This window comes from Lampetra planeri, unplaced genomic scaffold, assembly GCF_965212315.1.
Source record: "Lampetra planeri unplaced genomic scaffold, kcLamPlan1.2.h2 scaffold_261, whole genome shotgun sequence".
NCBI lineage: Eukaryota > Metazoa > Chordata > Hyperoartia > Petromyzontiformes > Petromyzontidae > Lampetra > Lampetra planeri.
The window spans coordinates 5,001-17,500 of record NW_027615089.1 but is presented as its reverse complement, the minus strand read 5'-3'; the positions used below and the strand labels follow the sequence as shown (position 1 = coordinate 17,500).

At 52.0% G+C, this 12,500-nt stretch overlaps 1 protein-coding gene and 1 long non-coding RNA gene across 2 annotated transcripts in view; both read left to right on the top strand.

The window, feature by feature from the left end:
• The window catches only part of NDP (norrin cystine knot growth factor NDP), an 11,057-nt gene extending 6,889 nt beyond the window's left edge, over nucleotides 1–4,168 (top strand). Inside the window, exon 2 of the mRNA XM_078623460.1 lies at nucleotides 3,887–4,168. Coding sequence (XP_078479586.1) covers nucleotides 3,887–4,168 — 282 coding nt within the window. The remainder of the gene's footprint in view (nucleotides 1–3,886) is intronic.
• Nucleotides 4,169–9,319: 5,151 nt separating this feature from the next.
• Nucleotides 9,320–12,500, top strand: part of LOC144740661 (uncharacterized) — a 7,174-nt gene continuing 3,993 nt past the window's right edge. The window contains exons 1-3 of the long non-coding RNA XR_013589709.1: nucleotides 9,320–9,390; nucleotides 10,591–10,672; nucleotides 12,472–12,500. The exon at nucleotides 12,472–12,500 is cut by the window's right edge and continues 13 nt beyond it. This is a non-coding gene — a long non-coding RNA (uncharacterized LOC144740661). The remainder of the gene's footprint in view (nucleotides 9,391–10,590; nucleotides 10,673–12,471) is intronic.

The following is a 12,500-nucleotide window of genomic DNA, read 5'->3' as shown; positions in this document are numbered from 1 at the left end:
CCACTAAGAGGTGGGGCCTTACCATCAGCCCCACCAAAACTAAGCACCTGCCTGGGTATTTTGTACCATCGGACACTCCACCCACACAACTCCCAATCGGTGATGGGGCAGTTGTGGAGAGAGTGGAGAGTTTCTCATACCTGGGCAGTGTGCTTATGACCGGCTCCGGTTTGACAGCAGAGGTCTCACTCCGAATCAGTCGAGCGGCAATATCTTTTCATCGGTTGCGTAACGCTGTGTGGAAGCTACCTGGTCTGTCGCTCCGCACGAAGCTTCAGGTCTTCTCGGCCACGGTCATTCCCTCCCTTCTCTACGCTTGCGAAACGTGGACCCCCCTAGTGGAGCATCTTCGCCGGTTGGAAACATTTAGGCTGGCCTGCCTATGATCCATCCTGGGTTTAACCAGGCTGGATTGTGTGAGGAGCTCACAAATCCTTGAAAGATCTGGGCAAAGTCCCATCGGTGAGCTCCTCCGGCAGGCAAGGCTGCGTTGGCTGGGTCATGTAGCCCACATGCCCAGCCACCGCATGCCTAAACAGCGTTTGTTCGTTCGGATCGAGGGGGCTAAACGGGCGCGGCACGGGCTAGAGAAGAGATGGAGTGATGTGGTACGGGAGGACGTGGAGCTGAGTGGACTTGCCGATGACTGGTACCAGCGGTGTCAAGATCGGCCTCTGTGGAGGAGGCTCGTGAAGGACGCTACTGGGCAGTTGGAGGCAGTCACCCTCCAACAACAACGGAGGGCGGAGGAGCGACGCTCACAACAACGAGCGGAGCGCCGGGTGGCTAAAGCGCAGCAAGTTGGCACAGTAGGGGGCACAGGTGGTGCATCAGCCAGTCATCTCGGTCATCTCGGTCAGTCGACCCGTGGCACCTGGGTCTGCCCCGTGACCTCCTGCCAGCGGGCGTTCGACACTTCACGTGGCCTCAGGGTGCACATGGCCTGGCACAAGCGTCGTGGTGACGTCACCGCCACTTAGTGGCGAATGGCGGTTGTTGTTGTGTCTGTGTGTGTCTGTTTGTCTCTGTGTGCATGTTTCTGTATGTGTCTGTGTGTCTGCGTGTGTGTGTGTGCGTGTGTCTGTGTGTGTCTGTCTGTTTGTCTGTGTGTGTGCGCGTGTGTCTGTGTGTGCTTGTTTCTGTGTGCGTGCGTGTCTGTGTGTGTCTGTGTGTGTGTCTGTCTGTGTCTCTGTGTGTCTGTGTGTGTGTCTTCGTGTATGTGTCTGTGTTTCTGTGTGTGTCTGTGTATGTGTGTGTCTGTGTGTAGTATGTGTGTGTCTGTGTGTAGTATGTGTGTGTCTGAGTGTGTGTGTCTGTGTGTGTCTGTCAGTGTGTGTGTGTGTCTGTGTGTGTCTGTCTGTCTCTCTATGCCTGTGTGTGTATCTGTGTGTGTCTGTGTGTGTCTGTGTATCTGTGTGTGTCTCTGTGTGTGTATCTGTGTGTGTGTCTGTGTGTTTGTCTGTGTGTGTCTGTCTGTGTGTGTGTGTCTGTGTGTGTCTCTGTGTCTATGTGTCTGTGTGTGTTTGTCTGTGTGTGTCTGTGTGTGTGTGTCTGTGTGTGTCAGTGTGTGTGTCTGTGTGTGTGTGTCTGTGTGTGTCTGTGTGTGTCTCTGTGTGTGTCTGTCTGTCTGTCTGTGTGTGTGTGTGTCTGTGTGTGTCTGTGTATCTGTGTGTCTGTCTGTGTCTGTGTCTCTGTGTGTATGTGTGTGTCTCTGTGTGTCTGTGTGTATGTCTGTCTGTCTGTGTCTGTGTGTGTCTGTGTGTGTTTCTGTGTTTGTGTGTCTGTGTTTGTGTCTGTCTGTCTGTGGGGACAACACTACACACAACATCAACTCAACAAACTACGCACAACAACAACACTACACACAACAACACACAACACCACACACACAACAACACTACACAACAACAACAATACACACAACAACACTAGACACAACAGCAACAACACTGCACGCAACAACAACACAACACAACAACACTACACACAACAACAACACTACACAACAACACTACACACAACAACAACACAACAACACTACACACAACAACACTACACAACAACAACACTACACACAACAACACTACACAACAACACTACACGCAACAACAACACTACACAACAACAACACTACACACAACAACAACAACACTACACAACAACACTACACACAACAACAACAACACTACACAACAACAACACTACACACAACAACAACACTACACAACAACACTACACACAACAACAACACTACACAACAACACTGCACACAACAACAACACTACACAACAACACTACACACAACAACACTACACAACAACACTGCACACAACAACAACACTACACAACAACACTACACGCAACAACAACACTACACACAACAACACTACACAACAACACTACACACAACAACACTACACACACAACAACAACACTACACAACAACACTACACACAACAACACTACACAACAACACTACACACAACAACAACACTACACAACAACACTACACACACAACAACAACACTACACACAACAACACTACACACAACAACACTACACAACAACACTACACACAACAACACTACACACAACAACACTACACACACAACAACAACACTACACAACAACACTACACACAACAACACTACACACACAACAACACTACACAACAACACTACACACACAACAACAACACTACACACACAACAACAACACTACACACAACAACAACACTACACAACAACACTACACACACAACAACAACACTACACACAACAACACTACACACAACAACACTACACAACAACACTACACACAACAACACTACACACACAACAACAACACTACACAACATCACTACACACACAACAACAACACTACACACACAACAACAACACTACACACAACAACAACACAACAACAACAATCAGCAGTCCTAAAGAACTGGCAAAGACAAAGGTCCCCCGTGTAGCCTCTAACAGGCTGTGGGGGCAAGTGCTGTAGGTAGCGAGCAGCACCTATAGACACACAGACAAAGGCCCCCCGTGTAGCCTCTATCAGGCTGTGGGGGCAAGTGCTGTGAGTAGCGAGCAGCACCTATAGACACACAGACAAAGGTTCCCCGTGTAGCTTCTAACAGACTGTGGGGGCAAGTGCTGTTAGTAGCAGCTATAGACACACAGACAAAGATCCCCCGTGTAGCCTCTAGCAGGCTGCAGGGCCAAGTGCTGTGAGAAGCAAGTAGCAGCAGCACCTGTGAAGGCTACCGGCACTGTGGCACACACAGAGGGGGTTGTGGGTGGCCAGCATCACGCCCGCCCGGCCGTCTTTGTCTCCCCGGCGAGGGTGTTGGGGCAGCCTGTGGAAAAAGAACTTCATAGCGTGTCGGGTTTCTCCAGTCTGAACATAGATTCTGGTTCTGAGTGAGTCGCTTACAATTAGCACGGTACAAAAGAAGTTCAACACACACACAGCACGGTTGGCAACGTACGGTACAAAAGAAATCCATCACACACACACACACAGCACGGATGACAACGTACGGTGCAAAAGAAATCCATCACACACACACACACAGCACGGATGACAACGTACGGTACAAAAGAAATCCATCACACACACACAGCACGGATGACAACGTACGGTGCAAAAGAAGTCAAACACACACACACAGCACGGTTGGCTAGGTATGGTGCAAAATAAGTTCAACACACACACTCAACACGGGTGGCTACGTACGGTACAAAAGAAGTCCAACACACACACACACAGCACGGATGGCTCCATCTCTACCCCACGTATCCCTCCGCTGCATCTCCCCCCCCCCCACCACCCCCCACCACCACCCCCCCCACCACCACCCCCCCCCACCACCCCCCCACAGACGGCTCTTCTCGCGCGTTGCCAAGGCCACTGCGAGTCGGCGTCCGGAGCCGAGCCGCGGGTCTCCTTCGAGGCGGCGTCGCCCTCCGGGGGCTCCGGCGGCAGCGGTAGCGGCGGAAGCAGCGGGGGCTCGTCCGGGAGACCCAACTTTGTGCTGTCGGGCCGCAGCTGCCGCGCCCGTCACTCGCAGCTGAAGGCCGTGCGGCTGCGGTGTGAGCGCGGCGTGCGCGTCACCGCCACCTTCCACTACATCCTCGCCTGCGCCTGCGAGCCATGCCGATGAGGCCGGGTCGACGGGTCGGGTTGGGGGGGCGTTTGTTGGGGGGGTGGGTGAGGGAGGGTGGGGAGTAGCGGAGGGGGGGGGGGGCGGCTGTCGGGAGGTGCTGCCTCGGTTTTGTGGAGCTTCCCGTAGAGAGGGGCAGACTTGCTAGACAGAGAAGGGGCAGACTTACGGGAGAGAGCGACAGACTTGCTAGACAGAGAAGGGGCAGACTTGCTAGATAGAGAAGGACAGACTTACGGGAGAGAGGGGACAGACTTTCGGCAGCCAATAATGAGCCATTAGGATATCCATTGTGAATGTGTAATGAGTTGACAGGGAGTCGGGTTTGAATGTGTAATGAGTTGACAGGGAGTTGGGTTTGAATGTGTAATGAGCTGACAGGGAGTTGGGTTTGAATGTGTAATGAGCTGACAGGGAGTTGGGTTTGAATGTGTAATGAGCTGACAGGGAGTTGGGTTTGAATGTGTAATGAGCTGACAGGAAGTTGGGTTTGAATGTGTAATGAGCTGACAGGGAGTTGGGTTTGAATGTGTAATGAGCTGACAGGAAGTTGGGTTTGAATGTGTAATGAGCTGACAGGAAGTTGGGTTTGAATGTGTAATGAGCTGACAGGGAGTTGGGTTTGAATGTGTAATGAGCTGACAGGAAGTTGGGTTTGAATGTGTAATGAGCTGACAGGAAGTTGGGTTTGAATGTGTAATGAGCTGACAGGAAGTTGGGTTTGAATGTGTAATGAGCTGACAGGAAGTTGGGTTTGAATGTGTAATGAGCTGACAGGGAGTTGGGTTTGAATGTGTAATGAGCTGACAGGAAGTCGGGTTTGAATGTGTAATGAGCTGACAGGAAGTTGGGTTTGAATGTGTAATGAGTTGACAGGAAGTCGAGTTTGAATGTGTAATGAGCTGACAGGGAGTTGGGTTTGAATGTGTAATGAGTTGACAGGAAGTCGGGTTTGAATGTGTAATGAGCTGACAGGAAGTTGGGTTTGAATGTGTAATGAGTTGACAGGAAGTCGGGTTTGAATGTGTAATGAGCTGACAGGGAGTTGGGTTTAAATGTGTAATGAGTTGACAGGAAGTTGGGTTTGAATGTGTAATGAGCTGACAGGGAGTTGGGTTTGAATGTGTAATGAGCTGACAGGGAGTTGGGTTTGAATGTGTAATGAGCTGACAGGAAGTTGGGTTTGAATGTGTAATGAGTTGACAGGGAGTTGGGTTTGAATGTGTAATGAGCTGACAGGGAGTTGGGTTTGAATGTGTAATGAGCTGACAGGAAGTTGGGTTTGAATGTGTAATGAGCTGACAGGAAGTCGGGTTTGAATGTGTAATGAGCTGACAGGAAGTCGGGTTTGAATGTGTAATGAGCTGACAGGGAGTTGGGTTTGAATGTGTAATGAGCTGACAGGAAGTCGGGTTTGAATGTGTAATGAGCTGACAGGAAGTCGGGTTTGAATGTGTAATGAGCTGACAGGGAGTTGGGTTTGAATGTGTAATGAGCTGACAGGAAGTTGGGTTTGAATGTGTAATGAGCTGACAGGAAGTCGGGTTTGAATGTGTAATGAGCTGACAGGAAGTCGGGTTTGAATGTGTAATGAGCTGACAGGAAGTTGGGTTTGAATGTGTAATGAGCTGACAGGGAGTTGGGTTTGAATGTGTAATGAGCTGACAGGAAGTTGGGTTTGAATGTGTAATGAGCTGACAGGAAGTTGGGTTTGAATGTGTAATGAGCTGACAGGGAGTCGGGTTTGAATGTGTAATGAGCTGACAGGAAGTCGGGTTTGAATGTGTAATGAGCTGACAGGAAGTTGGGTTTGAATGTGTAATGAGCTGACAGGGAGTTGGGTTTGAATGTGTAATGAGCTGACAGGAAGTCGGGTTTGAATGTGTAATGAGCTGACAGGAAGTCGGGTTTGAATGTAATGAGCTGACAGGAAGTTGGGTTTGAATGTGTAATGAGCTGACAGGAAGTCGGGTTTGAATGTGTAATGAGCTGACAGGAAGTTGGGTTTGAATGTGTAATGAGCTGACAGGAAGTTGGGTTTGAATGTGTAATGAGCTGACAGGAAGTCGGGTTTGAATGTGTAATGAGCTGACAGGGAGTTGGGTTTGAATGTGTAATGAGCTGACAGGGAGTTGGGTTTGAATGTGTAATGAGCTGACAGGAAGTTGGGTTTGAATGTAATGAGCTGACAGGAAGTTGGGTTTGAATGTAATGAGCTGACAGGAAGTTGGGTTTGAATGTGTAATGAGCTGACAGGAAGTCGGGTTTGAATGTGTAATGAGCTGACAGGGAGTTGGGTTTGAATGTGTAATGAGCTGACAGGAAGTTGGGTTTGAATGTGTAATGAGCTGACAGGAAGTCGGGTTTGAATGTGTAATGAGCTGACAGGAAGTCGGGTTTGAATGTGTAATGAGCTGACAGGAAGTTGGGTTTGAATGTGTAATGAGCTGACAGGGAGTTGGGTTTGAATGTGTAATGAGCTGACAGGAAGTTGGGTTTGAATGTGTAATGAGCTGACAGGAAGTCGGGTTTGAATGTGTAATGAGCTGACAGGGAGTTGGGTTTGAATGTGTAATGAGCTGACAGGAAGTCGGGTTTGAATGTGTAATGAGCTGACAGGAAGTTGGGTTTGAATGTAATGAGCTGACAGGAAGTTGGGTTTGAATGTGTAATGAGCTGACAGGAAGTTGGGTTTGAATGTGTAATGAGCTGACAGGGAGTCTATTTCTTCACGTAAAGTAACATTTATTACATATATTTTTTTAACCTCCCTGTTATATTGTTATCTGTGATCGTCGGCCACAATGAACTGTGTATCACATTTCAACCGGAGTGACCTTTGACCCTTCATCTTTTTTTACCAACGCAAAAAAAAATCACGATGTGCAAAAACGTAAAACGTGTACACGCGTGCGCGTGTGTGTTGAACTTCTTTCGCGCCGTACGTAGCCAACCGTGCTGTGTGTCGAACTTCTTTCACGCCATACGTAGCCAACCGCGCGCGAATCGGAGGGGGGGGGATAATAAACTAAACACAACAACAACAAGCGGTTCTAAAGAAGTTAGCTTGTCAATCTACATGATGATGAGTCTGTGTGGGTCTGTGTGATGAGTCTATGGGTGTCTAGTTGAGTGAGTCTGTGGGTCTCTGTGTGGTGAGTCTGTAGGTCTCTGTGTGGTGAGTCTGTGGGTCTCTGTGTGGTGAGTCTGTGGGTCTCTGTGTGATGAGTCTGTGGGTCTCTGTGTGATGAGTCTGTGGGTCTCTGTGTGGTGAGTCTGTGGGTCTCTGTGTTGTGAGTCTATGGGTCTCTGTGTGGCGAGTCTGTGGGTCTCTGTGTGATGAGTATATGGGTCTCTGTGTGGTGAGTCTATGGGTCTCTGTGTGGTGAGTCTGAGGGTCTCTGTGTGGTGAGTCTGTGGGTCTCTGTGTGGTGAGTCTGAGTCTCTGTGTGATGAGTCTGTGGGTCTCTGTGTGATGCGTCTGTGGGTCTCTGTGTGGTGAGTCTGTGGGTCTCTGTGTGGTGAGTCTGTGGGTCTCCGTGTGATGAGTCTCTGGGTCTCTATGTGATGAGTATGTGGGTCTCTGTGTGGTGAGTCTGTGGGTCTCTGTGTGGTGAGTCTGTGTGGGTCTCTGTGTGGTGAGTCTGTGGGTCTCTGTGTGGTGAGTCTGTGGGTCTCTGTGTGGTGAATATGTGGGTCTCTGTGTGATGAGTCTATGGGTCTCTGTGTGGTGAGTCTGTGGGTCTCTGTGTGATGAGTCTATGGGTCTCTGTGTGGTGAGTCTGTGGGTCTCTGTGTGATGAGTCTATGGGTCTCTGTGTGGTGAGTCTGAGGGTCTCTGTATGGTGAGTCTGTGGGTCTCTGTGTGGTGAGTCTATGGGTCTCTGTGTGGTGAGTCTGAGGGTCTCTGTGTGATGAGTCTGTGGGTCTCTGTGTGGTGAGTCTGTGGGTCTCTGTGGTGAGTCTGTGGGTCTCTGTGTGATGAGTCTGTGGGTCTCTGTGGTGAGTCTGTGGGTCTCTGTGTGATGAGTCTGTGGGTCTCTGTGGTGAGTCTGTGGGTCTCTGTGTGATGAGTCTGTGGGTCTCTGTGTGATGAGTCTGTGGGTCTCTGTGTGGTGAGTCTGAGGGTCTCTGTGTGGTGAGTCTGTGGGTCTCTGTGTGGTGAGTCTGAGGGTCTCTGTGTGGTGAGTCTGTGGGTCTCTGTGTAATGAGTCTGTGGGTCTCTGTGTGGTGAGTCTGTGGGTCTCTGTGTGATGAGTCTGTGGGTCTCTGTGTGGTGAGTCTGAAAGCCAACCACTACCACCGCCACCACCACCACCCACACCACCGCCACCACCATCTTCACCACCACCAGCGCCACCACCACCACCTCCACCACCTCCACCACCCACACCACCACCAGCGCCACCACCACCACTGTCACCACAACCACCACCCTTGCCACCGCTACCACCGCCACCACCGCCACCACCACCCACACCACCACCACCGCCACCACGACCACCCACACAACGCGAAGAACCAGTGGCATCTACATCTGTAGAACGTAAATATGACGTCACGTGATGCCGGTGATCCGTGACGTCATCCCCAAACATCTCTCTCTTCCCCTCTCCGCTGCTTCCTCTTTGCGTGACGTCATCGCTGAGGCACGTGACTTTCTCAAATCCACTTCCACGTGACCCCCCCCTCCTCCCACCAAGCGGCCCGGTTGGGGGGGGGGACAAGGAAGCTGATTGGTTGGTGAGGAAGGGGGGGGGGTAGAGGAGGGAGCTGATTGGTCGGCGGGGAAAGTGGGGGGGGGTAGAGGAGGGAGCTGATTGGTCGGCGAGGAAGGTGGGTGGGGGTAGTTGGGGGGATTAGAGCTGATTGGTTAGTGGGGACGATGCGGGGGCGGTGGGGTGTGGAGGAGGGAGTTGATTGGTTGGTGGGAAAGATAGGGGAGGGGTAATAAGGGGGAGTGTCTTTAAAACCGTAGAGCGCATAAACATCACTTGCCTCGCGCTGATTGGCCGGTATAACAGGGGGTGGGGCGTGGAGGCACGAATTTATAATTCCCAACGCGGATAAGCGCGCGTCTCCCCCTCTCGCCCACACTACGACGTCCTTCCGCGCATGCGCAGTGTGTGAAGCGGGGGAGGGGGGGGGTGCGTTGTGGCTTCCTGTCGGCCATGTTGGGTGGGGGTGGCGGTGTTTTGTAGCAGAGCGAGCGAGGCAGAGTGGTGCGTGCCGCAACTCACCTCCACCACCTCCACTCCGCGTCTCGGTTTACGTCGCGTGCACTCCACTCTGCGCCTCGGTTTACGTCGCGGCTACTCCACTTTGAGTCTCGGTTCACGCCGTGTCCACTTCACTCCGCGTCTCGGTTTACGTCGCGTCCACTCCACTCTGCGCCTCGGTTTACGTCGCGGCTACTCCACTTTGAGTCTCGGTTCACGCCGCGTCCACTTCACTCCGCGTCTCGGTTTACGTCGCGGCTACTCCACTCTGCGCCTCGGTTTACGTCGCGGCTACTCCACTTTGAGTCTCGGTTCACGCCGCGTCCACTTCACTCCGCGTCTCGGTTTACGTCGCGGCTACTCCACTTTGAGTCTCGGTTCACGCCGCGTCCACTCCACTCTGCGCCTCGGTTTACGTCGCGGCTACTCCACTTTGACTCTCGGTTTACGCCGCGTACACTCCACTCCGCGCCTCGGTTTACGACGCGTACACTCCACTTTGAGTCTCGATTCACGTCGCGGTTACTCCAATTTGCGTTTCGATTCACGCCGCGTCCACGTGACTTTGAGTCTCGATTCACGCCGCGTCCACTCGACTTTGAGTCTCGGTTTACGTCGCCTCCACTCGACTACGCGTCTCGGTTCACGTCGCCTCCACTCCACTTTGAGTCTCGATTCACGTCGCGTCCACGTGACATTGAGTCTCGATTCACGTCGCGTCCACTCCACTCTGCGTCTCGGTTTACGTCGCCTCCACTCGACTTTGAGTCTCGATTCACGTCGCGTCCACGTGACATTGAGTCTCGATTCACGTCGCGTCCACTCCACTCTGCGTCTCGGTTTACGTCGCCTCCACTCGACTTTGAGTCGTATTAGTTACTCCCTGGCCGCCGTTGATTGTATTGATTGGTTTATTTATTGATTGGATTATTTATTCTTTTATTGATTGGTTTATTGATTGGTTTATTGATTGGTTTATTGATTGATTGGATTTTTTATTCTTTTATTTATTGGTTTATTGATTGGTTTATTGATTGGTTTATTGATTGATTGGTTTATTTATTGGTTTATTTATTGATTGGTTTATTGATCGGTTTATTGATTCGTTTATTTATTGATTGGATTATTTATTATTTTATTGATTGGTTTATTGATTGGTTTATGAATTGATTGTTTTTTGTCATCGCTTTATTGATTTGCAAGGAGCCCAGCCATGCAGAGCGTCATCAACTCGGTCCGCGGGACGGCGCTCGGAGTTGCTGAATATCTCACCCCGGTGCTGAAGGTACTCGCCGTGAGCGTGAGGTACTCACCGTGAGGTACTCGCCGTGAGCGTGAGGTACTCACCGTGAGGTACTCGCCGTGAGCGTGAGGTACTCACCGTGAGGTACTCGCCGTGAGCGTGAGGTACTCACCGTGAGGTACTCGCCGTGAGCGTGAGGTACTCACCGTGAGGTACTCACCGTGAGGTACTCACCGTGTGAGTGAGGTACTCACCGTGAGTGTGTGAGGTACTCACCGTGAGGTACTCACCGTGTGAGTGAGGTACTCACCGTGAGTGTGTGAGGTACTCACCGTGAGTGTGTGAGGTACTCACCGTGAGGTACTCACCGTGTGAGTGAGGTACTCGCCGTGAGAGTGAGGTACTCGCCGTGAGTGTGTGAGGTACTCACCGTGAGAGTGAGGTACTCACCGTGAGAGTGAGGTACTCACCGTGAGGTACTCACCGTGAGGTACTCGCCATGAGAGTGAGGTACTCACCGTGAGGTACTCACCGTGAGGTACTCGCCGTGAGAGTGAGGTACTCACCGTGAGTGTGTGAGGTACTCGCCGTGAGAGTGAGGTACTCACCGTGAGGTACTCACCGTGAGGTACTCGCCGTGAGAGTGAGGTACTCACCGTGAGTGTGTGAGGTACTCACCGTGAGAGTGAGGTACTCGCCGTGAGTGTGTGAGGTACTCGCCGTGAGGTACTCACCGTGAGGTACTCGCCGTGAGTGTGTGAGGTACTCACCGTGAGGTACTCGCCGCGAGGTACTCACCGTGAGTGCGTGAGGTACTCACCGTGAGGTACTCGCCGTGAGGTACTCGCCGTGAGTGCGTGAGGTACTCACCGTGAGGTACTCGCCGTGAGGTACTCGCCGTGAGTGTGTGAGGTACTCGCCGTGAGGTACTCGCCGTGAGAGTGAGGTACTCACCGTGAGAGTGTGAGGTACTCACCGTGAGGTACTCACCGTGAGGTACTCGCCGTGAGGTACTCACCGTGAGAGTGAGGTACTCACCGTGAGAGTGAGGTACTCACCGTGAGGTACTCACCGTGAGAGTGAGGTACTCACCGTGAGGTACTCGCCGTGAGGTACTCACCGTGAGAGTGAGGTACTCACCGTGAGAGTGAGGTACTCACCGTGAGAGTGAGGTACTCACCGTGAGGTACTCACCGTGAGGTACTCACCGTGAGAGTGAGGTACTCACCGTGAGGTACTCACCGTGAGAGTGAGGTACTCGCCGTGAGGTACTCGCCGTGAGGTACTCACCGTGAGAGTGAGGTACTCACCGTGAGGTACTCACCGTGAGGTACTCACCGTGAGAGTGAGGTACTCACCGTGAGAGTGAGGAACTCACCGTGAGGTACTCACCGTGAGGTACTCACCGTGAGAGTGAGGTACTCGCCGTGAGGTACTCACCGTGAGGTACTCACCGTGAGAGTGAGGTACTCGCCGTGAGGTACTCACCGTGAGGTACTCACCGTGAGGTACTCACCGTGAGAGTGAGGTACTCGCCGTGAGGAACTCACCGTGAGGTACTCACCGTGAGGTACTCACCGTGAGGTACTCACCGTGAGGTACTCGCCGGGATATTCTCTGCTGCTCCATGCTCACGGCACTTGCCCCGACAGTCCGTCGAGGCTACACGGGGGAGCTTTGGTTGGGGAGACAAAGGCGGCCGGGCGTGGGGCTGGCCACCCCCCCCCCCCCTCGTGCTGCACTTGCCCGACAGTCTGTCGAGGCTACACGGGGGAGCTTTGCCTTTGCCGGCGAGGTGGGTGTTGGTGCGGTGCTGATTGGGGGATTTCTTCCCGTTTCAGGAGTCCAAGTTCCGGGAGACCGGAGTACT